This window comes from Ascidia mentula, chromosome 6 (genome assembly GCF_947561715.1).
Source record: "Ascidia mentula chromosome 6, kaAscMent1.1, whole genome shotgun sequence".
Classification (NCBI taxonomy): domain Eukaryota; kingdom Metazoa; phylum Chordata; class Ascidiacea; order Phlebobranchia; family Ascidiidae; genus Ascidia; species Ascidia mentula.
Window position 1 is genome coordinate 8,601,556 of NC_138571.1, and position 26,200 is coordinate 8,627,755.

General features: G+C 34.3%; 3 protein-coding genes across 5 annotated transcripts; 1 reads left to right on the plus strand and 2 right to left on the minus strand.

The window, feature by feature from the left end:
• Window positions 1-3,688: 3,688 nt before the first annotated feature.
• On the plus strand, window positions 3,689-10,510 carry LOC145907499 (E3 ubiquitin-protein ligase TRIM71-like). Its single transcript, XM_082994912.1, has 11 exons — window positions 3,689-4,258; window positions 4,325-4,468; window positions 4,539-4,651; window positions 5,530-5,704; window positions 6,014-6,137; window positions 6,229-6,466; window positions 6,741-7,068; window positions 7,192-7,374; window positions 7,793-7,979; window positions 8,080-8,252; window positions 8,383-10,510. The coding sequence occupies exons 1-11, from the start codon at window positions 3,863-3,865 to the stop codon at window positions 8,599-8,601; spliced, it is 2,280 nt and encodes a 759-aa protein (XP_082851038.1). The 5' UTR covers window positions 3,689-3,862; the 3' UTR covers window positions 8,602-10,510.
• Window positions 10,511-10,603: 93 nt separating this feature from the next.
• LOC145905700 (monoacylglycerol lipase ABHD2-like) lies at window positions 10,604-15,056 on the minus strand. The gene is made up of 9 exons (XM_082992968.1): window positions 14,655-15,056; window positions 14,259-14,466; window positions 12,894-13,061; window positions 12,652-12,835; window positions 12,506-12,592; window positions 12,329-12,445; window positions 12,196-12,265; window positions 12,013-12,097; window positions 10,604-11,677 (listed from the first exon to the last, which is right to left on the minus strand). Exons 1-9 carry the CDS (start codon window positions 14,817-14,819, stop codon window positions 11,535-11,537), a joined length of 1,227 nt encoding a protein of 408 aa, XP_082849094.1. The 5' UTR covers window positions 14,820-15,056; the 3' UTR covers window positions 10,604-11,534.
• Window positions 15,057-18,547: 3,491 nt separating this feature from the next.
• On the minus strand, window positions 18,548-26,045 carry LOC145905680 (GATOR2 complex protein WDR59-like). Of its 3 annotated transcripts, none has more exons than XM_082992945.1 (22): window positions 25,904-26,045; window positions 25,519-25,704; window positions 25,178-25,382; window positions 25,025-25,113; window positions 24,426-24,623; window positions 24,213-24,366; window positions 23,925-24,152; window positions 23,617-23,816; window positions 23,285-23,446; window positions 23,126-23,221; window positions 22,600-22,730; window positions 22,446-22,529; window positions 22,167-22,326; window positions 21,926-22,113; window positions 21,324-21,405; window positions 20,950-21,059; window positions 20,754-20,892; window positions 20,131-20,209; window positions 19,633-19,750; window positions 19,434-19,576; window positions 18,995-19,098; window positions 18,548-18,719 (listed from the first exon to the last, which is right to left on the minus strand). In XM_082992945.1, exons 1-22 carry the CDS (start codon window positions 25,955-25,957, stop codon window positions 18,591-18,593), a joined length of 3,039 nt encoding a protein of 1,012 aa, XP_082849071.1. In that variant the 5' UTR covers window positions 25,958-26,045; the 3' UTR covers window positions 18,548-18,590. The 3 variants fall into 3 exon arrangements, with proteins under 3 accessions (XP_082849071.1, XP_082849070.1, XP_082849069.1); XM_082992944.1 differs by having other exon boundaries at window positions 18,995-19,089; window positions 25,519-25,761; XM_082992943.1 differs by having other exon boundaries at window positions 25,519-25,761.
• Window positions 26,046-26,200: the final 155 nt, after the last annotated feature.

The window sequence follows — 26,200 nt, forward strand, 5'->3', positions numbered from 1 at the left end:
GTTTTCAAGAATGAAGTTGTTTACGACTTCCTTGATTAGTTCCATATATTTTTCGGTTTTTAAAAGCGTAGTATTAAGCTTCCAGTAGCCACTTCTTTTCGGAGATGGGTTTATAGCGACATCTATAGGGTTAGCATACTGTGGTCCGACATGGTTCCAAGAATAATGTCAACTTTTACCACGTCTCTGATTAGACTGTGATCGACCAAAAAAAAGTCGATTCGGGATAGTGACAATGGCGATTTCTGAGCGCGGGGAATTGAAGACGAAAAATACCGGTTAGTTTGCAGTGTTGCACAAAGTTTATTAAGGTTTCTGCGATGCACCAGAAAGGTTTACAATTCGGCGAAAGGGTTGTGAAAGTATTCCGGGGAGTCATTGTTTAGTTAAGACTATTGTTTTGAAAAATTTCTATTTCATACAAGATGAATCGTAACTTTTCTACAATCATATTTAATCACTTTGCGTTCACACAAAGCATTGCAACAATTTTTACTCATCGTTGCCTTAAGAACGCGATTCATCGAATTACAAATACACATAATAAAAAATACTTTTCGCACTGGATGCATTCGAAGATGTCCTCTTTCTTTCGGAATTCCAGGTGGAAGTCCTGGCAACATGGCGTAAGCGGCCTTTGACATGTCGGACATTTTCAGACTTAGGTTCCCACTTCCACAAAAGAACACTTCATCCCTGCAGCATTGTACCGTCACAAACCATTCTTTCGAACAGTGCGTCTTGATTTGGATCTTGAGGTTATTAGGATTTCTTCGTTGCATCCTGGACAGCTCAAAACAATAGCACTATCGCAGATACTGATAGACTTGCTTTTTCGGCAGTTCTTAGGGGGTTGGTCGTTTTCTGGTTTACCGCTCACTTCCATGGTGTAAAACTCATCGGTCAAGTCGTGACCAGCAATTGTGTTTAACACTTTGGCACTATCGCCGTTTGAACTCTCATCAGTAATAGTGACGCTATTTTTATGTTGTTGCTCCAGAGTTTCAACTGGGGCTCCACCAATTTTGTTTTCGTGCTTTTGGTTTGTTTTTGTATTCGAACGTTTTGGAATCCTAACATTTCCAAGCTCTGGATAATCCAATTTAAGGGCAATCGAATTGTTTGTGCCCCTTTTCCCCACAGTATTTACAGGCTGTTACATACCTGCCTATGGTATGTAACATAGAATTCGCAGTCCAGTACTCTGATATAATTAGGAATTGGATTAGCTTCAAGGTCGCTTGCGTTCATTGTCGCGATACGCATGTCTGGAAGCAAACCCTCTTTCCCTTTACTGTTGATAATCTCATATTTTTATTCCAACTTTTATGCTGCTGCCTTGTTCGGAAAGGGTATAGGAACCCATCCTATATCGACATTAACTTTGTCAGCACTTTCGTATAATCGTAAGTGTTTTAGGCTACCCCTTTCGAGCTTTCCATATAGATCGAGTGCATGCTTTCTAGATGCACAGTTAAAATCAAAGTTATTTCTCCTGATTTCCACAATTCCGGTAAGTTTCTTGGCTAAATATTGCAGATTATCAAGAATTTCTAACACAATATCTCTATTCGAAATACCTTTCCACTTTCACGTTTAGACAGTTTGGCCTTCTCCATATGGCTGGCTTTTTGAAAGTTAACTGGGCATAACTTATCTGGCAATTCTCGCTCATACATCCGCACACCGCATGTGCTATAGAGTTAGAATGAAAACAATGCGTATTTTCCGCCATTTCTGCATTTGTCAACAATTGCGTGCCAAATAGCGTGAAAGTAGTAAAAATCGGTAGAGATATCACGTATTCTGTCAGAAAGACCTCAAACACGGTTTGAGACGTTTTTAAGTTTTTCGCTTTGCCAATGATGTCACTTTCAATCAAGTGGTAAATCACTTTCCGCTCCCAACTTAACATTTGCCAATAGTTTCATTAGGAAAAATTGATTGCAAAATGATGTCTGGACTAAGGGTCAAATCTTACAAACTACGTGTTTAGCTCTTCTCCATAGTGGGACGGGACAAAGCACCTAATTCCATTTTTCGCCGAAGTGATGTCAAAATATTTGTCATTGAACTGCATTTGATAATAAATATTTGACAAGAAAACTTGTCAAACAATTCGATTGTTTTGTAGATTTGTTTACGGGTACTACGATTGCCAGAAACTTTAGTTTAGCCTATTCTTTAATTTTTTTATAGAAAAAATATCCCTCAATACCGTTTCCAAATCTTTCATTTTGATTTATTATGTAATGATGTCTATACCTACATAGAAAATTATAGGTGTGGGTTTATAAGCTTAGATCAGTGGTTCCAAACCGGTTGTACGCGAACCACAAATGGTGCACAAAAATATTTCATTAATATGTTTGGTGCTTACAATATAATCTATAGATGAAACAGTTCAAATTATTTAGAAATTATACGCTCATATATACGGCCAGTTACTTAAACAATGCGACCAAAACAAGGTTTAATGGAATTTTTTTAATGAAGTAGATAGGTGGTTTGTGGCAACTGTGCAGGATTTCGAAGTGGTTCGCGATAAAATTCAGGTTGGGAACCACAGGTTTAAATAAAAAAAACGGTCACAAATAATTCTCTTCCGAAGCAACGAACTTATCATCGTATTTTGGAGTTGAAAAAAAAGAAAACAGTGTAGCATATTCAGTAAAAACTTGGAAACATAAGATTCTATTGACAGAGTCCCTCATTAAAAAAAAAATAACACAATTCATATCATTGGCTCCACTTTGCTTATCACATGATTATTGTGACAAGAGGCCTGACGGCACTACTGTTTAAGCTTTTTATTACGTTCACGCTATTCGGCACGCAATTCTTGACAGACAGAGATATTTAAATAAAATTCTACGTAGCGGAAAGTGGTTTGGCACTTGATTGAAAGTGACGTCGCCGGTAAAGCAAAAAGCGTAAAAAGGCCCATGTTTCAGGTCATTTTGATGAAAAACCTAGACTTATGTGGTAGTAATAATGCGAAATAATTGTCAAGTGAATTAGTTTTTGAAAAAGTGTAACATGCTAAGATATAAACCCTGTAGAAACTCAATTGTAGAGGTTAAACCTCAGTGTGAAATGCTGCTCAATTAAGCGGAACTTTTTTATTAAAAAATTAATTTGGGATTCTGCCAGAATGACAATAGTAAAAAAACACAACTTTTGGTGAATGTTTGTTGTAACTTGCAAAATATGGTAAATTGGCACATGCTTGCTTTAATCTGAATCAGTATTATTATCTGCAAATTCTGTTTTGAATTGATTCGTGCAATTAACCACAATTGGTAAAAACTATTACCAAAATCGGACAGAACATTATGTGCATTAAAATTTTCAGTCGAAAAAAGTTTTGTCGTTTACCGTTTCTTTGGTTATATGTTCTTGTTGTACCTTGTTCCGACATTTTTCTTTCTTTCTGGTCAGAGGTGCAGCGTTGCGTTACCAACGTAGGGTTCAGGAAAAATATTACAATTCTCGCGTGGAAAGTGATAACGAGACGTAACTTTTTCTTGGGACCTTTGTAGTCATAAAACTTATGTTGGATTTATATTCGTACAATTTTACAGCAGACTTTTTATTTATTCTTGTGGCACCTTTTAATAGCGGATGTGGGATGTTTAACATATATCTAAATAGTTATTTGTAACGTTTTTATTTTTATTCAAAGATTTTCTACCTCAGAACTATTACGTTCATTAAATCTTGCTAAATGTCACTTAGTGGCAGAATTATGTATTTGTGGCACATCTGAAACATGGGCAATCGTGATTCAATTGAAGAACTTTTGCAACCATGAGAAATTGGAAAAACATTGTTTGTTAGAAGATTGGGTTTTCTGTTAGTGATGGCAGACCCTTTCAATGTGGTACGAAATGGAATTGTGCAAAATCCTTACACTGACAGCAACTCTGCTGCGTCATCTACCTCCCTACAAAGTCCTATAAATTCCTTATGTAATGCTATCAACGAATCCCTGCCTAGCACATCAAGTGGAATATTTATGCAGTCTTCAAATGAAACAATGACCTCATTCAATGATGCCACATTGACATCTTTATTGATTGGTAATATTTTGGAAGCAATGTCAATACAAGATGATGTAAAAGATAAACGGTTTTGTACATGTGATGATGGAATAAGAGCGGATTCATATTGTTATGATTGCAAAGAACATTTGTGTGCAAAATGTGTTTCAGCACATTATCGTGTGACTCTCACAAAAGATCATGTTATTGTGAAGGTATGTATGCAAAGGTTATTAGTAGTTTGTCAAAATGCAGGGAAACATAAGTATGTTTGCTTCTAGGCTGACCAAGCTAATACAACCTCAAATAGTGAACATCACCGTACACTTCCATACCTTCTACCTCCCCCTTGTGCAAATAACAAGGATTTTTGCAATGTTCATCCAAAAGAGTTGTATAAACTGTTCTGTGAAACTTGCTCATTAGTAAGTGTTGTAATATCATGTAATGACAAATATATACAGCATATTGGTAATGGGTTATTTTTGAATACAGGCTATATGTCAGCAATGTACTATCTTTGAACATAATGGTCATAATTTTCAGTATCTACAGCAGGTGGTTGAGGGCAGTAAAACTGCATCAAATAAGTTGCTGGCGGAGGCAAGGTTGGTGATTTTTAATTTGTATTTAGTAGCATTGGTGAACTAGCGAAAATAATTAGGACATTCGTGAGCATATGCAAATTGTTTTATGTTCAGTAGTATGTTTTTGACACTAAGAACTTGGCTGGAGTAAGTGGATTTTGACAAAAAATTACAACATGATAAATGTCCGAAAAAAAAATTGTAACCGCATCTAACGGCTTCATAAATTAGGTACCGAAACCGAACACCCCCCTCATATTTTTTCTAGATCCGCCACTGGCGGGAATAACAAAGTTTTGCCCCTAAAATAAAGAACAATGCCACATCTGTCAACGTCAACAAGTTTTCGTTCTCGCAAATGACTTTGACATGCCCGTGGGAGTAGACAATGATACATGTACATGTCACATAGTAGCAGATATTCGCAGGTCATTTTTGCAGTGTGCTATACTAGCATGTACTATGTTTTGGGAAAATTATGTTGTTTCTTTTATGTGATGGTGACATTGTAATTTTGCAGTAGAAATCAACTACTATTTGCAACGTATAAAAAACGAATATTTACCTAAGGTGGTGATTCACCAGTTGTTGTTAGGATGCGAAACCAATACTTCAGTAATGTTCATTCCGGTTCTTTGTCATGTAATACAAAATTGATCATTGTCTGGTTTAGGAGCAAGTACATATCTTCATTGGGCAAGAAAAATAGAGTTATAGCTAACATTGTGCATATAGTTGATAATACAAGAAGTAATGACGCTTGACATTACTGGACCGATTGTAGCCTGTTTGCCACAGACTGGACACTTTATGCATTAACATTTGACAACAGTAAACATTTCACTAGTATTGAAATATTATTTTGTTTTTTTATAATATAGTGCCCTCTTGTATTTTAGAAACAACTACCAAACATTGGAAAAAAACATTCAAATTGTCCATCAAATGGCAGAGAGAGTAGTAGCGAGAAGTAAACTGGTAAAGTCAGAAATTCATGCGACTGTGCAGAAACACATAATTGCTCTTGAACAAAGGGAACAAGAGTTAGTGGGAAAAGTTAATCAAATTCAACAGGTGTGTGATCATTGGAATTTAGTAACATCATATATAATGTTTAAAATTATTGTGTTGCATTTTACATGTACCACAAGTGTACACATTTTACACGAGACCGTATACACAAGATTCACTGTTAACTTTGTCTGAATACTGTGTACAGTGTTTCTACTGTGCTGATCGATATAATTTCTGACTAATTATATAATTACGGATATACTAACCATAAAAAAAGTTAAATTAAAATTGTTTTATTTGCTTTGAAAAGAATAGTTTTCATACTTGCAATATGTTTGTTTTGCTTACCCACTTTTTTATAATTTGCAGGTAAAGCAAGAAATACTCAGTTCCCAAATAAATGTTTTGCAAAGATCTGCTAGAAGCCTAAAATCAACAATTGAAGAAGTGAATGATGTCATCAACTCTGGTTCTGATTTAGAAGTTATTCAAAGTAATTCTAACATAATAGATTCTATGATTATTACAAGCAAGACTTGTGTGGTGTATATATTAGGAATTTTACTGATTGTTTTATTTTTTAGCGAAAGACAAAATTCAGGCAGCTGTTGTTTCATCTTCCCATTTAAGTTCCACTGTGCCACCTCAAGAAGATGATTTGTTTTTGTTCACTCCACCTGACCCCAGTTTATTTGTGGCAATTAACACAATGGGAAATGTGCGGACATCAGTGTGTGCGCAACAATCTATTCTGTGCAGAGAAGGCAACATGTCAAACACTGCTTTCTGCGGAAGAAACGCTTCATTTTTTATTTTAGCAAGGTTTGATGTTAGGTTTACCTATGGACATAGTACATAGATTTTATATTTTTTTATGTCAGCACCCCTCTGAAATCACCAAGCTGTTGTTGCACCCATTTCTGATATAGAAGTAATGAAGTATTTATATAACCACCTAGGAACAGATTTCTTGTTGAAAACAATTGCCATATGATACAACAAAAATATGTGTTTTGTTGATGTTGTCACATTAAACAAACCAACCGCAGAAAATATCTTTAGTATTGTTACTTTGATATTAATATGTACTTTGCAGGGATCATGCTGGAACTTTAAAACAGTGTGGTGGAGACCATTTTGAGGTTTTAGTAAAACGACCAGATAACTCCACCTACAGAGTGACTGCTCTTGATGCAGGGGACGGCAGATATTCTTTTTGTGTTCAATTTCCTTTTGAAGGACAATATGGTGTTTCTGTACAATACAGCGGAGTATCTATTCGCAACAGCCCTTACATTCTAGATGTAAAGCAAGGAATAAGTTATTCTACAAGGGCTTCACACACACCTTTCCTAATATTTGGCAAGGAAGGTGACAAACCTGGTGATCTGTGTCGTCCCTGGGGGATATGTTGTGATTCTCAGGTAAAGTGAAAGAATGGAAACTGTTTACTAGTGAATTTTGTTTTCATACCTATTATTTCAACAACTTTTGTATATATGTTTTTTTTTTCTAAGGCAATGTTTCAAAAAACAAATTGTTTGCAGGGTTATTTAATAGTGGCTGACCGAAGCAACAATCGCCTGCAGATTTTCAACGTTGATGGGAGTTTTCATCATAAATTTGGCACTGCTGGTTCTCGACCAGGACAATTTGACCGGCCGGCAGGTGTAACTGTTGACAAACAAAGCAACATTATTGTAGCCGACAAAGACAACCATCGCATTCAGGTAAACTATAGTTATTTGTAGCCTACAAAACTGACATTAATAAAAACAGTTTAAACCAGGGGTCTCTAAGATCTTTTTGTGTGGAATATGATTTTGAAAATATTTAGTCACATTAATTTAGGTCGTTTGTTTTACTTGGGATTGAAAAGTATCCAGTCAAATATATTAGCATGATATCTTTAGTTCCAAAAAAAAGATTTAGCTATTGCGATTGTTTCAACACCATTTGCCATTCTTTCTTTTGTAAGTTGGTCTTACTTCTTGATCAACCTATATATAAGCACAAGTTTTCATTTTACAATTTTGAATTTGAGACTTTTGGTGTAAACAATTTGGAATAGTGCCTGACACAGGATTGATTTAAATTTAAAGTATACTTTTGGGGGTAAGTTTACATTTTCCACAAAATGTTTTCCAGATATTTCAATTTGATGGGACATTTGTACGTGTCTTTGGTGAAAGAGGATCTAAGAATGGACAATTCAACTATCCATGGGATGTTGCTGTCAGTTCAAATCAAATGATTGCAGTCACTGATACTCGCAACCACAGAGTACAAATATTTTCCTTCGAAGGCACATTTATTGGCAAATATGGATTTGAAGGTGCTGTATTGTTCCTTTACTGTTTGAAATGTAAATTTGTGATGCCATGCATCAAAATAAAAGAATTATTGTGTAACTGACAAAAAACATGTTTTTAAAGGTTCAATGTGGAAGCATTTTGATTCACCAAGAGGAGTAGCTTTCACAAAAGATCTGCGACTCATCGTGACGGACTTTAACAACCATAGACTTGTCATAATTGAGCCAGATTTACAGTCAGCAAGGTATTTGGGCTCTGAAGGCAGCCAGGAACTTCAGTTCCTACGACCACAGGTGATAATTAAAATTTTCATTTTATTACAGTAGGAAAGATATTACTAGAAAATTATTGGATAAATTACATATATTATATGTCACAGTCTATAAAAGTCTATAAAAAATTTATATCAGAAATGTGTTGCAGGGGGTTGCTATTGATGAGGAAGGCAATATAGTTGTTGCGGATTCAAGAAATCATAGACTACAAGTGTTTACCCCATCTGGTGGTTTGTTGGGAGTGTTTGGTGGAAATTTGCAAGTGGCAAGTTCTATCCAGCTTGATCGTCCATCAGGAGTGACTCTAACCAAACAAGGCCGTATAGCAGTAGTTGATTTTGGAAATAATCGTGTGGTTGTGTTTTGAAATTCTACCTCTAACAAACCCACCTCATCAATACGATTGTTTGTCATTGTTAGGTGTTGTTCTATCTTTCACAGGCTTATCTTTGGGAAAACATAATAACTTTAAGTACAAAATTCTGTTTTAGATGTTATTGTTACATTGTAGCAAGAAACTTGTCTTTGAGGCTCACCTCTCATCTGAATCCCTTTTCACAATTATTCTGGTATACTTTTGGATCCACTTAGTTTTTTCTTCAGGTATACAAACATTCAGTGTAATATTTCAAACATTTTAGAATAGTCTTGCATGTTTCCATCACCAGCACCAAATGTAAATTTGACAGCTTAGGTTGCAGATATTGTACATATGTATTATTTCTCTAAAAAATATTTATATTGCATCACTTTTAAAATATAATTATATAATTTTTTTTGGACTTTACAGGGGGTTAAAAGTTATTATTTGTCATTTGTATAAATAGCCATAACAAATATATTAAATGCAAATTAAAATCCAATATTAGTTGGAGTAGGTGCTTTTACACTGATAATGGATTCTGTTAATTGTTTTTATCTAGTTTCGTATTTTGAAGGTGATTGTTTATTTGCCGGAATGATGTTGCTTAAACTTTTCTGTATTTTTTTGCTTCCTATTAAATAGGATTTTATAGTACAAAGTTGCAACAGAACAATCAGTGGTAACTTTTTTCATAACTTGCAAGTAGAATATGTATTTATTATGTTGCTAAAATAATGGGTATGTTATTTATATTTAATTATAATTTTTAAACTTGCAAGATAGTGTGTCGTTTGGAAATACTTTTTGTGCACAAACATCCAATGATTACCACCATTAGTCATGAAAGCGTTTTTGGTATATATGTATTGGGATATTATTTCATGTATTTGTCTGTATTATGACTGTAGATTTAGTTGACTTATCATTACACTTTCAAGTCACAAGTTAAAATATTTACCAATATCAATAAAGAAGTTCTTACAACTTCTAAAGTAAATCCTGTCTCTCGTTTTACAAGGTTTACTTACATGTCAAGTTTCATCTTCTTGTTTCACCCGGTTGATTGACATTTAAGAGCAAAGCTCTCAAACTGGCCAAAATTTATGCACATTTAAAGTTGTTTAATGCACTGTGTTTGAGTGTCATGGGCTATTGTGTGATGGTCAATTGTTCTCTAGGTTTCATTTTTGCTAAATTTGTTAAGCATGATTTCTGTTTCTACATATAATGATGTTTTGCTTAGTACTCTATTTGACACACCATTACAAGTGGTGTAACCAAAGCAAAAATGTCAAAGACAATTTGCCTAGTAACTCTAACCCAAAGTTTTTGTGAGAACTCTCTCTTTGCGCCTACCTCCTACATCAGGTCAACCAATACCTCAGATTTCCCTGTAAGGGAACCATTCAATGTAAATTATACCTCAATGTGGTATGGTTTCATAATACCTACAAGTGACAAAGTCACGTTAAACAATTGGCATCTGCCTGACACAGACAATAAACAAAATCAATCTACCTCTGGTAACTTTACATTGCTATTGCTCACATTTATTTTGTGTATGGAGGCATTTTTTTCAAAAATAAAATTCTGTCAGTTCCAGTGTTTTGAAAACACCTGCATTCAAGTTCCACTTTCTAGTTCTGTGATTTCAAAATGTGTTGAATTCTTTCATTGTAAATGTGTGCAGCTATAAACTGTTTGGCCATTGTAAAACTGACTTGTTGCATATCATTTATGTGCTTACTGTACCATGTCGTCCTTCTACAACAAATTGCACTGTAGTAACAAAAACAGCGCCATAAGCCTCAGGAGCACGAAGTGTGAGTGACACCATTGTTGTGTGTCTTTAAATTTCTTATCGAAGAACTTGGTTCAAAGTTGTACATAATAAAACTGTATTATACCTCCAGGATGAGTGGTTTTTGCTGCAGAAAAAATGTTTTATGTATGTCAATGAAAAAAACACATCTGGCTTTAAAACAACTCCACTGTAATTAGTAAGTTTATTTCAAGAACAAAGGTGATTGTAGTATTTGCATAACACAACAACAATGCACATAAAAACTTTATTTAATTGTGAGAAAACTGGTTCAACACAAAATTTCCAAACATATTGGATGTGCAATTTAACCAATATTATAAAGAAGTTCACATAAATTTACTAATTGTAAATACACACAGTGTGAGCATTGTTTGAGTGGCTTAATTCTTCTGTACTAAAGCTCAACAAAAAACTTTAAAATAGGAGTTTTATTGGTTACACCTTTCGAACTGATTGCTCACTACCCAACCAAAAAAGGCAAAGGTTATATTTGATTTTGTCACAACAAATTGTGTCATGATGAATAATTATTGTGACTTTACGTAAAAAAGAGAACAGTCCTGTGGTGCTACCACTGCCACATAAACTTCATGAAACAAATTATGCAATGTACACATGAAAAAAAATATGTGTCACATAGGTATTTGTAACATATTGACTGATCATGTTACTGTTTTGTATACACAATGTTTCATGTCCTATCAAACGCTAAGAAAATGAACAAAATAAAGCCAGAAAAATTTACCTAAAATATTAACTATTCAACAGCACTTATGTTTGCAAACTCTTTTCCACTTATGTTTGCAGAAAGTACAAAATAAAGGCACCACTACAAACTTACAGTTTCTGTGAACGAATGTACAGCCCACACAATACTGCTACGTTCAAGTAAGAAAAAAGGTTTCAAATTTAACAATCAAATAAAAACACCTATTATCAAAGGAACATAATAGTTGCTAAATATAAGACAACAGTTTAAGTTGCCAAAGTTTCTAAAAGTTCTACAAGGCATAAAAATCTCAAATTTTAAAACCGAAGTGCAAAACAAAAAAAAACGAATTTTGCAAAGATTTAAAAATTTGCACAATTTCTGTGATGCATGAAACTGATATTATTCCTGCAACACAGCTTCTACATATTCTATGACAACATCCTCAAGAAGTGTTGTGTCATCAGGCCTGTACCATCTTCCTTTATAAAACCCCAGATGTCCACCATGCTTTGTGGTCACAAACAGTGCTTTCTCTTGATTGCCTTGGTTACACAAAATCGTAGTAAAATGTAATCAGTATTTGTGCATCAAGTTCAATTACAATTTACAAATGACCAATTATGGCTACCATGCCATTATATATGGTATTTCATGTTATTTTACCTTCAGAATTTAGCATCATACTAACCAACCTAACCATTTACATGAACACTCGCTTGATGACTATTTTACTGGACAATACAAATATTGCAGACAACACACAGTGTTTTGACCTATCAGGTCTTATCAGTGTCGGTGGTCTTGCCAGCTAACAACAGTACATGTTTGCAAAATATATATATTTATGTGATAAATTAGGCAGGTGATAAATACTTACTGCTATATTTATGAGGGACATCATGGACATCTGAGACTATTAGAGGATCATCCTCAGCATTTAACAACAAAATTGGCAGGCTTATCTGCAATATAGGCCTTTAATATGCTTTGTTTATTTAATCATTATTTACAAACCAACAAAATTAATTAGGAATGTAATTAAACATCTTTTCTAACTTACATTTTCTATCAGATGTGCACACCCACTTTGCTGCATATAATCCAACACACTGGGATGGCCATCAAAATGTCTGTAAATTGCCCAAGTTAACTATACTGTAAATATTTTTTATTGTTATCTTTTATTGACATACCGCAATAAGCCCTCCTCTATTTCTTGCATAGTTGTTGCTTGCTTTACTTTTTGTTCATCAAAATAGGGTGAAAGGTCAAAATCATTGCATACTCTTTGTTCTTGAAAGAGCTCCTTCCTGACATGACAAAGTATTAGGTTTAAAGCGAAAAATCCCAACCATTCAAGTTGCTCTTACCAATGTGGCTTCAAAACCCTTTTAAAATTAGCAGCAACAAGGTAATTATATATCCGTCGATAACCTTTTGTCAAAGGTTCAGTTGACCTATCAAAATACACCATGTATTACCACTATTTTTTGTGGCTAAAAACACAATCACAAACCTCACTGCATCATATCCCTGACACAAACTAACAGCACATATTATTTGTGTTTGTCTTGCAGGATCTTCAGCCAAGTAACGACATGCAATATTGCCTCCCATACTGAACCCAACAATCACAAATTTGGAATTCTGATAGGATTTCATTACTCTGTCCACCATACAAGCAAAATACTTTGTATCACCTTGAGAAAGGTAAACGTTGTTCAGCTAGTAGACCAACTTTTTACCACAAATACATACCGTATGTAAAAATCCGAGGTGAAGTTAACCTAACATTAGGTAAGGATCCAATGTGATTTAATACAGCAACTCTGTATCCTCGATATACACAAAACTGCACAAATGTTCGAATATACTTTTTCTCTGATGAGTTGCAAATTCCAGGACATATCAGAATGGTACAACATTCTGCAACATTAAAAGCAAATTTTTGGCAAAATTTTTTTTTATCACACATAGCATTGGAAATTTCATGAAAATCCCCTACATTCCCTAGCTAGTGGTGTACAATTAGGCCTACTTTAAACAAAGTGTAAATGTCTACAAAAAAAATTTTTTTAGGGATGGTCCAACACACAAAATATTTGGATACACACAGAAAGAGTTCAGATACCATTTTATTGCGGATTATGGGGTACTAGAGATCAAGGGGCATTAGAGATTATTTTCACAAAATTTTGAATTTTTTAAAAAATTTAAGTATATATCATGTTTTTTGCATGTGCAAGTGCAATACTTTGGTGGTTCTAAAGGGTCTTGGACCAAACACTGCCTCTGCGAAAAATTTGAACAGGGAAAATTTCAGCATGAGTGCCTGTGAAGTTGCGAAACAGGAAATACATGTTGTCTAAATTTAACTACAGTTCTTACTACTCTGTTTTGGAATTACCCTTTGTTTGATACTTAATGCGGTCTTACCAAACCTAAAACAAGCATTCAGATATTTGGCATTATATGACGCAATTTTTTGACTTCATATAATTTGGCATAAGCAAAAAAATTCCAGTGTCGGCGCCTTTATGCCTGGCAGCATCAGTATTAAATTCTTTTCAACATATCATAAAATAAGAAAAAATGTTGTTAGGACAAGTAATGTGGAAAACATTTGCAGCAAAATATTGTACCTTCAAAAAATATGTAAACTTCAAAATATGTTTACCAGGCTAGCTATTTGTGCTGGACCGACTATCATACTGTGAAACGTTTGGTTTAGGATACACATTATGTGCTTGGTGACAATTGAAGGTTTTGTAAGCATAACAAATAATGTGGAGCATCAAGGATCAGTTTTCCAATTAAAAAAAGGAGAAAACAAATTCTAACTCTGCAACTTGTGAACATGACAAATATATGGATGCACTTTTGGTCACTGGGTATAACAAATATGATCTTTACTACACTGTACTTACATTTTTAAATTAGTTGTAAACCATACTAAAACACTCGGGGCATTAAAGACTGATTCAAAAAAATGTAATACTAAAGGCCCTAAACCCACCAAAGATGTTATAATTATATTCTAAAGCATGTTTTTACACAAAAACTAATATTTTATCTCTATTACCCGGCCTTTCCTACACTTTTATTGGAAAAGTTAAACCCAACCTTTTTGAGTTGTCCCTCTGGGTTGAAACATGTCAAAAGTCACAGTTTCTCCACTAGAAAATTTCATTTCATGTCGTATTCCAACAGGTTGAGGGCAATTCCATCGACCAAGTTTTCCGTAGATTGCTGTCTGTATGTGGCCACATTTGCCCCAAATTTTTGGTGGATGATATATTTGATTTAATGATGGACATTTTGCAATAACACGCTGTAAAACAAACTTGAAGTTAGTTTTAGGAACAGCTGATGTATACAAGTTTTATCAAAATCTATAAAACTATACTGACATCATGTTTTTATTTCGAAGTACACTGACATACATATATTATTTGGGTTTATACTGCAATAAAAATGTAAAAAGTTTTTGTGAAATCTGCACAACATGTTTTGACAAACCTTCACAAACAGTGACCCTGAATGATGTAAGCGCGGCGATGCAGGAGAATCCAAACAGTTAAGGAACTTCAAGAACAATATAAGAAAAGTGCAACCGAGTGACAAGGCAACCAACACATTTAAAATTGATACATTCACCACAAAACCGAAGCACAGTGACATCATTAATTTAGAACACGAAACAATATCTTGGCTATAAATATACTTTCCCTATAGCATATTTGCACATGCGCAGATATTGTTTACTGTACATATATGCATACTGAGCGAACGTGGGTGCAATCATCCTCGATGCTCACGTGACCAAACACTGATGCATTTCCTGGAGGTTGGCATGACGTCACTCTCTTTCAGGCTGCCCTTTTAACATGGTTTCCAAATATATCAAACAAACAATGATCCTATGAACAGGGCCGCTTGTATACGGATTCGGTTCAGGTTCGGGTTCAAAAATTTTTTTCAGTTTGTACAATTTTTATTTACTGTAGACCGCATATCAGTATTTCTGTTAAAAAATTTCGCCCGCGGGAAATGCCCGTCTTGTACCCTCGGTCATAGAGAAACTCGGTGATGTCGCAAGGAAACCAGTGATGCATTGGGGTCAATTTTCGGGTTGAATGATCAGGGAGTCACGTGCTGTTGCCATTTTTTGCCCTTCTCATTCAGCTAGTCATTTGGTGCTGTGTGCTGTGAAAAAGTTAGTTGAAAAAGCAACAAAATGTTCAAGTGCTCATAGCTCAAAATTGAATCACAGAATTATACCTTAATTTGTGATTTTATGTTAGGCCCGCCTCTTGTCTACGCATTCAGGTCAAAATTAGTTGCAGGATAGTTGCTTGAAGCGCCCCCAAGGGAGCATTTCGCCCCCTGGTCGGACATTATTTTAGCTGAATAGGCTGCAAAAAATGGAAATTAGTTTTGCGAAAAAATGAATCAAAAAACCTCATCCAATTTGCAATTTAATGTTGGCCCCAACCCTTTTCTACGCAATGACAAAAAAATTGTCACAAAAAAGTTGCTTTGGTTGCCCCCTGGGACTGTTTTTGCTATCCTATAGGTCATAGGACATATAAGATCCTCCTGGAAGCTCCTCAGATCCTTGTTGTGTCTTGTCCGGTGCAGCTGCAATCAATTTTTTTCTATTTAAATAGTACCAGAGTAGATCTTCATGGGTCACCGACCACAGGAATTGTTGTGGACAAACAAGCAAATCACTTAGTATGGGTATTAATGTTGATGGCCTTCAAAACATGAATTTGGGGATTTATTACTGATATGGGGCCTGTACTGTATTTCGAACTAAAAACGTAGCCTAATTACCACTTACTAGTGTTCTGCACAACAATTAATACGGTGTGAATACAGTGCTTATTTGTAAGATTTTTGTTTTTTTCCACAAGCAATGTTGCGGCGTTCACATAGGTTGACTAGTTACAATGAAAACAGAATTGTCGTCGAGGCTAATGCCAGAAGACTGTAAGAGTTCTGCAGGAAAGGCTAACTCCAAATGTGTGAAGAATTAATAGTTGGGAATTATCAAAAAAACGAGCTTATTTTTTCAAAAAAATCTTTAAAAGACGTTGACTTGCGTGATTAGTTTTTGCCTCCAAGCGTGTATATTTTGTGATAAAATCAAAGTACAAATTATAATGGCGCGGTGTTCGATGTTTTTGAGTCGACCACCTTTAGAAAAAGGTCAACCACCCTGACGAAAAATTAGAAATATCCTTCAAATAGATCGGAGTTCTGACACTAATCCGATATTTCGAAATCAAAAAGCAGCGTTCTTATTTTTTAGACCATGTCGATGGTGACTCTATACGACGTCGTCGTTTATCAATTGGTGATGCTGCGAATTAGCTGGACATTTTTCGAGATGGTAACTTTTTTTGGTTTACACATCACTTGGAGTTGGATCATGCAGTTTATTTACATTGCACTCTCACCACGGCCATGACGTATGTGGGCGATTTGACCTGTCGTGTAATGCTAGTGATCAAAACCGGATTGACCTCTCCTTGCTCGTTTGACGTCAAAATGGGGTTTCAGTTTTTCCTACCGTGTTGTATTTTAATGGAACGCACTCGTAACTAACTGCTTGGCGACCCCAACCAAACAAAACCAACACAGACGGACAAAATAAGTTGAGCAATTATTAATGAGAAGGTTGCTCTGTTCATTTACGGACCCCAAGGGTTCAATCTGCACCCATCTCGTTTAATCAAAAAGTTGCTAATTGCCTGTATTTAAATATACATTAAGAGTCCACTTTCAACATTTGTTGCGTACTTAGACAATCGGAACATACCTTTAAATTCGTCAGCGTCACCGGATTGTCAATTGGGTGCTTTATTTTTCTGGGAGTGTTGTAGTAGGACCCATGGATTGACTCCAATTGGTTTTGTTGGAATGTTTCCATCGTCGCACAACACATATAGGCCTATTTCCATTGAAGAAAGTTCGCCGGCGAGAATTAAATGTCCACCTCGAACGCTGCCAAAATGCTTTGTTGGTTTGGGCAGGTTTTGTTTTTTTAGCCGGTGGTTATATTAAATTAAAAAAAGGAAAATATTAGGGCTGTGTTTTCAGAAAAAAATTATCATTGCTTGAGCAGTTCCCATCGCTTTTCCTTTGGAAGAATCCATGGCATTTCATAAGTCACAACTGTCTCCCAACATCTACTTTTGGCAAACAAGTATAACAATCGACAAGTGTATTCAGGATTTTTACCATACCGGGATTCGAAACCAGGTTATCCTGACTACGAATCCCGGTCAGTTTTTTTTCTTGGTATACGAGTCGGGCGCTTGACCGAAGTTATTGGCAATCAATAAGTAAAGAGGAAACGCGAAATAATTTTGTAGGCGTCAAAACTTCATTTTTTTGTAGTGACTTTAATGTTCTATGCTGTCTGTCACATATTTTTACAGTGAACTTTACATGAAAAATCCGCATGTTTTTACTAAAATAAATTTTACAGTAAACTTTACATGCAAAATCCGCATATTACTGTTACGTCACAAAAAAAAATTTTTCATTTTTTCACAAAACAAACATACACTTTTTTAGCCAAAATAATGTCCAACAGGGGGACAAAATGCCCCTGGGGGAGCGGGTAAAGTAGTTATGTAACCCTGGACACCATAGTAAAACTGCCCTCTCGTCCTGGCAACAGCCTGTTCATTTGCGCTCTTTCAACCAAAACACTGGCGCCCATGCATTGTTACACACAATTAATTAACTCTGTTACGCAGGAGTTCGAGCAGGGCAATTCCCAACCAAGAAACTCTTAAAAAGAAGTTTAAAAAGAAATACAGAGATTGGGCCTAAAGGGAGGCGTGATAGAAAAAAGGTTAAGAACCACTGCTGTAGTGTTGTCATATCTGTGAAAGCACAATTCCGAACACATTTTTGTCAGTGACTAATTTTGAGTATTGTGGTTATAAATGATATTTTTTGAAGTCCCGGCGTGCGGTGACCACCGAATATTTTGTTAAAATTCCGGACATTCTGGCAATTTCCCCCAGGACGCAGATTTTAACACCAAAATCTGAACAATCCAAAAGTCTTGCGATCACGTGGTATAGCATAAAACATTTCTGCGTTGTTTGATCACGGAACAAAAAAAAATTGCGAAACATTGTCAAATTTGAGCAACAAAAACCATAGCCCCCATACTTCTCTAGGTTTTGCGCTCGCCACGACAAGGTTTCGGCCATGCAACTGCAAACATAATTCTTAATTTTTTTTGTTCTAATTTTGTTCTTCGAGCCTGACATTTTATTTTGTACTTGCGCAACAACGTCCGCGCATAGTTTTTCAACCACTATAATTAATCAAATACCAGCCAACAAAATGTGGAAATATCGGATAATTCTTAGAACAAGAAGCAACAAGATAAAAAATTGTATTAATCTTCTAAAAATAATATTTCTGTCATCTTTTTACTATATCCCTACAATTACATCCACATGATAAAGGACACATATTTTCAGTTTTGAACCATTCCACCATGTGATCCTCATGTCCACCATGCATGCAGTTGTTACAAAAAACAAACAAATTCTGAAAAGCAATTATATCACTTGGTCATCAAAGAATAAATTTTTAACAATATGATAAATTGTTCTTAAAAGTTAAGGAAAATAGGGAATGTGCCAACACAAATATCTGCCAATCTGATATCTTCAATCAATATTTAGCCTACTTTAAATATTTAATGACGTCAAAAAGTAGTAATGACATTTAATGTGTTAAACAGCATACTTAAAAAAACAAAAAATATATGATGATTGTTATAACAAAGTTGTTTTATTATAGCTACCACTTCTTCTACTTACTTTTACGGGGAGTTGGCATATTATACACCTTGCAAAAATCGTCTTTCTTCTTGTACAGGTTGGATTGCATGAATCTCCACAGGAATGACATTTTGCTTTTAATACTAACAAGTCAGTTTATTATTGTTTGGTACAAAACTCAAACTAAAATTTACATTTCTTAAGCTTTTCGCCATCAAATCAAATCACAAAAAGGCAACAGGGCCGCACACAACTTATAGCAGGTTGTATACTTTTTTCAGAAGCTATTTTGATACCTCAAAACACAATATCAATCAAAATTAAAAACGTAGTGGTATTGCACTCTATTTTGGTATGAAATTGGGCTACAAAATTTGTTACCACAAGTGATAAAATCGAAAGTTAGATGAATGTGACTTTTAATAACAAAAATGTTTATCTGCAAAATATCTGTAAATATTTAGTTAGTTGATCTTACCTACAGAATCATCGTGTACAGACCCTTTGTGGGAAAACTTTTGTATTTCTGCCCTTTTTACATTCAACTCCCATCGCGATAACAAGTCACAGTAAGAGTTTTTAAATGCATCAAACTGCTTTTGTTGTTGCAGGCTTAGCATGCTACCAAAAATATTTTTAGCAAACATCAACAAATATCACATTTGGTGGCATCTTACCATGTGTCACTCGCCCATTTCTTTTGTTGTGCTATTTTTGGTCTAGGTGCTAACAATGTAGGACGTTGCTCTGTCGGAGAACTCGTTGTGCTACGTGCATGTTCCATATATGAAAGACCTGAATTAAAAATATTTATTGTTAGTCACAGAAAAAAACATAATATACATGTCAACCCCCAAGCCAAATTCAACATACAAATCAAAATTGTGTGAGGTGCTTTGTCCTCAGAAAACATAGCGAGTGTCCTGTGGTTGGCAAAATGACACAAACTTTACACTTACAGGCATGTGGAAATTTGTCCACTTGCTGTTTTAAATATTTTTTTCAGCAACCAAGTTGTTTTAAACAAATATTAAACTCCAACCTTTGAAGTTAAATTTAGCAATGGCAAAATACTAACTGATCTAGGTGGGGATAATTAAAAAGCTTGGTAGAAGTTCAGAGGATGGGGAAATAAAAGTACCTTGTTGGTACAGACAAAACTACAATAACCTTACTTGGTGGTGATCTGCTAATCATAGAGTAAAAATAATGTATTCCGGTTTCGATCTTTTCCTTTGGGTTTTTATCTTTAATCTGTAGAAATAAAACATAATTAAGTAAAACATAACAAGTTAATGATAGTGATATGTTGACAAATTGATGAAGTAATAGCTACTCATATTAACACAATAAGTATTGTTGTGTCCTGTGAATTTTGCCGATAAATTGTTGCAGGCAAAGTCAGGTAAATTTAAAAAAACACTTAAAATGAAGAATACACATTTAGGCTTCAGTAGAAAATACATATATTACCCCACATTGGCATATAAGCATATACTGTATAATATGTTTATTCGATTGTGCATCCTGTTTACATAGTTTAATGTTGCAAATCAATCTTTTTTCTGCTGCTCTATGTTAATTGCCTTTAACACTATTCATGTTTTGAAAATTACTTCAACAAATGTTTACTGTTTAAAATTTTCCGCCTGATTCACAAATTTAGATGAGATTCGGTGATACTAGTACAACCAGACCAACTTTATTTTAATTACTTAGATGCAAATTACATATTACCCTAACATTATCACATGCAGCTTACTATTAAGTAAATACTGTCCTAACATTGAGTACTCACTCTGAATGTATCATAGGATGCCGACCGTTTTATGTCAGTCCCTACTTTTTTTTCCACACTGGAAGAAACTTTGCTTGAGAATGTGCATGCAAGCATGGCAAGAGTCTGAACATCACATTGAATGCAGTAATGCTCAATCCTAATAAAATACCTGGATTCAGTCAACAAGTTTGAGTTTGTGATTTAGAGCACTCACAACTTATTGAGAAATATTTTGCCCATTGGCGTAGATGCAAAAGGACAGCTGGTTTCCATGTTAGTAATGGGTTCTTGAGGTTTTGGCAATAGTGACACACAGTTCCATAACTGTAATCATTAAACTTTTAATGTGAAAATGAGAACACTATTTCATGATAATGACTGGGTGTGGAATTGAGAGTTTTATGTTCACGAAGTTCACGGATGATGCTATATTTTAAGTTATAATCGTTGTTTTCAAGTTGCTTTATTATTTTGATATATAAATATGACAATATACATAATGATACTACTTATAGCCTATATTTATACTATGCCAAGAAACAACATTTTAAGCTGTTTGAAATCCATACTATATTAAAAAATATTTACCTCAACTAAATCATCCATTTCTTCACTTGTGGCATTTTTCTGATTTTTCAAACAAGCATCCACAAAGTTTTTTTCACCCGGTCTAGAAAATACACAAGTTTTTATGAAAATTTATGCAAATGATATTCATTGATTGCAAATAAAACCTAAATGTCTTTTTTATCACCATATAGCATAAAATAAGCAATTAAAATACTTAATAGGATAGTAGTTTGGTTCAAACTTTTTGCAAGTAAAACATAAAATGTTTGTGTTAATGTGTATGATTTTTATCACTATAAAAAACATTTCAAAAAGCTACTAAACTAAGATCAGTGAAGTTATTATTATTTTCCAAATATATTCTTTGCCAATGCAGAAACATTTGTTTTATTCTCTGAAGAAATTTAGTTGTTTGGAGAAGCGAAAAATCAGGAAAATACAATCTTTTAATCAAAGTTAAATGTATATTTGTTTTTCATTTGAAGAACAAAGGTATCTGTAGTTTAAACACCTACATCAGGAACACAACAATGTTGCAATTTTTAAACAATTTTTTTTAAAACTGAACAAAAACAACATAAAATGCAATGGATGAGTTGAAAGTAGTTATGAAAACTTACATTAGGTAATCTTGTGCAAGTTGTTTACTAACAGGCATAATTCTTGTGAGGTCATTTATTACAACATGACCAGCATATTGTTGGGGTTTAACCATTTTGGTTTCATAATTTGTCAGTGAAGACGATGACTCTGGTTCTTTTCCAAAATATTGAAGACGCTGGAACTGTTTTAGTTTCCTCGATGGCCTCTGTATTCAGGTAACAAATCAACTAAGAATAAGTCTCATCAATATTGACATACCTTTACTTTGTAGTAAAACCTGTACACTGAAAAGTCATGCTGATTTGGGCTAGTACTGAATTGGACTGGTGATGGTTGAATAATTGCAGCAGAATTACTACGATACATTGGAAATACATTTGGTGTAGAATTACGGTGGGTTGTTAAACTTGCAAAGGATCTGGAAAACAAAAAACAGTTAAACTACTCTCTTGCCCCCAATATTATGAATAATTCACAATTAGTTGATGTTTAAAAATGGTTTGTAAGTGATATGTTTATAGTTTACATTTTACCTACCTAGGAGTTTTTTCATTACTAGACTGAAATCCACGAACATGGGCTGGTCTTAAAAATATCACCAAATATCCAACACTGCAAAACCTGGTTTAAAGTAATAAATATTAGTCCTATTTCTGAATTTAAATTTAACCTGATTTGGTAAAAAACACACCTTGCTCCACTCGTTCGAGGAAATGGTATATTGTGCGATGCTGCATACAGTTGATGTTGCCTTAGTGTATGGGCGAAAGACAATGGTGGAGGATCAAGAGTTTCAGTCATTTCTTCATCTTCCTGATGGTACTACGTTGTAGTGTATATAAATGCTTTAATATTGAATGTACCATCAGAAAATCAAATGAAACAAAATTTGAAAAAAATGGTTAGAATAACTTCCTACTAATTGTTATGATGGAAACACTATGGCCAAGCAATGTTCAACCAATAGTCCCATCAGTGATACTTGCTTTTTTACAAACAATATGTCGCAACATTCTTTTTTAAAAAGTCCACACCTTTCAAAATGCTCATTTTTTACTGAATATTTTTTAAAAAACAATTGACTGAACAAAAAACAATACAAGTCAAAAATAATAAAAAAACATAAAAAAATTTTTATGCATATTGCAAAATATTACCACAAACAGGCAAAAAACATTCCATAACAAGATAATAATTTAAATAAACACTCCACTTACCGAAATCTCACTGAAAAGTGATGTTAATTGCCGCAAACAAGGTTCTAAGCAATTCCGGTTGTTTCGAACATGATGTTGAGCTGTCTCTTGCAACTTCTTCAAAGTTTAACCACAAAGTTGTTTGTAGGCTTGTCATAATGAATAACAAAGTAATTGCACCTGTTTTAGTTTTGCAAGTGCTTCAGACCCAACATTGGTTTTGGTAAATATAAACATAGGAATCTCATTGTGGGGATACTTGACTGGAAATGAGATTTTGATCACTGCATAATATACCGGTGTTCGAAGGGATAAACTACATGTTCGTTGTTGAACATCCACCTGAATAAAATCATTTAATCTTACATTTATATTATTTATGTGGTGTATTAAATATCTTGCTACTGCTATTCTATGCCATAACATAAGATTCTTGACTCCCATGAAAGCAAAAAAATGTGTTCTTAATTTCTATCAAAAAAACTTTTGTTATATTTGGGCACAAATTATACCTCATCCATGTGCAAGTTGGGAAGAGCTACATTTAAAAGCTTGAATTCTTGCTCTAATGAATGCATAGCAGCAATATCTGGACTTAAATTTTGCTGCTTTGGTGTTAAAAATGGATCACTAAAAAGGTTTTCGACAGAACCATTTCCCAACTCATGTGATCCAGATTTGTAACTACTAGGCAAAACTGAAAGGTTGCTTTCTACAAAAAAATGTGGAATATGAAATCGCAGTATGTGGTGTCACAACCTGTTGAAAAATTTAATATTTACTAAGAAAAACAAAATGAAATACAGAAAGATTAGGTTACCAACACTGGAGTTGGATGATTGAATGGCAGTAGGCAAATTGGACACTAATCCACTAATCTCTTTGTCTTCTATCGCAACATCATCCACAAAGTTATAAATTTCTTCATCTTCAACCAAAGCGGTAACTGTGTCTCTAGACATTCCACATTGAAAAAGCATATTATATTCCAGTGTCTGAATTTGCAATGTTTGATCCTTGCACCATGTAACAAGTTTCCAGTGTGGATCTTTTCTCATGTAAGCAATTGTTAAAAGTAGCATTCACAGAAAGATATATTTTCACCCACCATTCTTAGATTTCAAAAGCTTGTGTCCAAGTATCACATCATTATGACCAGTAAAATTATGAACAGGTTGGTCAGGTTCACTGACATTCCATAAGGTTAATGGTGTTTCTCGAAAATTAGCCAATTCTACAGAAAGTAGTCCAGATCCAAATGACTAAAAATGAAAATGGTCTCATCACTCAACTCAGATGACCAAAGCCAGACAAAACCAACAGTATATGAAAGTTTCCAAACAGGATGCTTGAGTGCAATTTGAAAATCAGCTTTTCTTGGTGTTTCCCTTGTGTTCCAAAATCGGATAGTGGAGTCCTGTCCAGCAGATGCCAGTATGTGTTCATTGTTTGGATCCCAATCAAGATGATTAATTTTAGATAAGTGTGCAGTGATATAATGAACTGCTGTTTTTACATTCTGGAAAAATTAATTTTAAGTTGTTTTGTGGTAGGGCAGTATATTTACTACATATTAATTTGAAAATATTACTTTTTGTGTTTATACGTTAAAATATAGGCAGATTAGCAGTGAATAAACAAACACATTTACTTATGATGGTTATACATTATATTATGAATTACAAAATCACATTTTATACTTCCAAAAACTGTCATGTAAAAAAAGACATTTTTATTACTTCAAAATTTAGTATTAAATATGTTAATGTCCTAAAAGATGGAATATATTTTTATTTCCTGAGGGCCAGGAAAGTGCTCCAAACGTTAATGACCTATAAATTTTTTTTACCAACTGATAATATGACATCATATTTTTTTGATTGGTCCACAAATACAAAACTGTATAATATAATTCTTTACCCTGATATCCCAAACTCTTATATTGCCATCATGTGCCGTTGATATATAATTTCCATTAACTTTGTTCCACTTAACTTGACTTGAACCCGCTGTAAAAATGTTTCAAAGCGTCTAATTTCTTGACAAACCTCATTACAATCTTTAAATACTCACATACAGCTGAAATTGCAAACTTTGGTCGTTTTAACTCTCTAGTATCCCACACATAAATAAAAGTATCCAGTGAACAAGTGGCACAAAGATTACAGTTGACAAATGACCAATCAGCGTCACTAATTGCCCGTGTGTGACCTTTAAGTTGTGCCTGACACTTTCCCATACCTTCATCGAATCTCCAAACATCTGCCCATTGATTGTACTGCATGAAATGTATATTTTATGCAAATAATGCCTAACACATAAAAGAAATTAAACCAGAAACACTCAAGTACCATAATTATAGAAAATCATTTTTTTAAACAGCACAAATTTTGCAAATAATGTATGATGCATACTGTTGTTAAAAGAAAGTTGTTATTTGCTGCAGATGGATTCCAAAACAAATGACTGATGTCCCACTTATTTTTTAAATGTATTCTTCGAAAAACTTTTTGTGGATCTTTCAACTCTATTAATGTCAAATGTCGTCTTGATCCCAATACTATCATGTCACCCAGAGCATTGACAGACATGGCACTTGCCTGTAAACAGTATCCAGTGAATTGAAAATGTGATAATGTGCGAGAAGTACAACTTATCTGCAATCACACATGTAATACATATTTTAAGATAGTCGATAATCTTATAACATAAGTAGGCTACTCAATTTACCATTTAATTCAAGGAACAAAACATATCAAGGTCTCTATAAATAATTATGTAAATAGCTTGAAGACAAACCTGTGTATTAGAGTGATTAACCACAATTGCATCTTCCGTTTCCCACTTGTTCATATTCTTAACTTGATAACTGTAACCATTTAATTGCTAAATTTTTTCGAAAAATTAAACCATGAGTATTGGATTCAGTACCACAACTATTGTCATTCTAACAAAATAAAAAAAAAAATTAGAAAAATCGTTTCGCATGATTTGCCACAAATTTCACATTATGTTTCGAGTCGTTAATTTTGGTTTGGAATAATTTGGAGACAGCCCAAGGGCGTCTAAGGAATGTAGATAGAGCTTACAGAACTG

Bases quoted from the DNA above. Each gene is read 5' to 3' on its own strand.
- LOC145905680 (XM_082992943.1), bottom strand. From the start codon at position 25,957: ATGAACAAGTGGGAAACGGAAGATGCAATTGTGGTTAATCACTCTAAT. The intron at 24,153-24,212 runs GTGGGTGAAAAT...ACATGAGAAAAG, and splicing joins GCTTTTGAAATCTAAGAATG to ATCCACACTGGAAACTTGTT. The intron at 21,406-21,925 runs GTAAGTTTTCAT...TGTATTTTCTAG, and splicing joins CTTGCACAAGATTACCTAAT to ACCGGGTGAAAAAAACTTTG.
- LOC145907499 (XM_082994912.1), top strand. From the start codon at position 3,863: ATGGCAGACCCTTTCAATGTGGTACGAAATGGAATTGTGCAAAATCCT. The intron at 4,259-4,324 runs GTATGTATGCAA...GTTTGCTTCTAG, and splicing joins AAGATCATGTTATTGTGAAG to GCTGACCAAGCTAATACAAC. The intron at 4,469-4,538 runs GTAAGTGTTGTA...TTTTGAATACAG, and splicing joins TCTGTGAAACTTGCTCATTA to GCTATATGTCAGCAATGTAC.
- LOC145905700 (XM_082992968.1), bottom strand. From the start codon at position 14,819: ATGATGTCACTGTGCTTCGGTTTTGTGGTGAATGTATCAATTTTAAAT. The intron at 12,593-12,651 runs GTTTGTGATTGT...GTATTTTGATAG, and splicing joins CAGGGATATGATGCAGTGAG to GTCAACTGAACCTTTGACAA. The intron at 11,678-12,012 runs GTAAGTATTTAT...TGTGTAACCAAG, and splicing joins TGTCCCTCATAAATATAGCA to GCAATCAAGAGAAAGCACTG.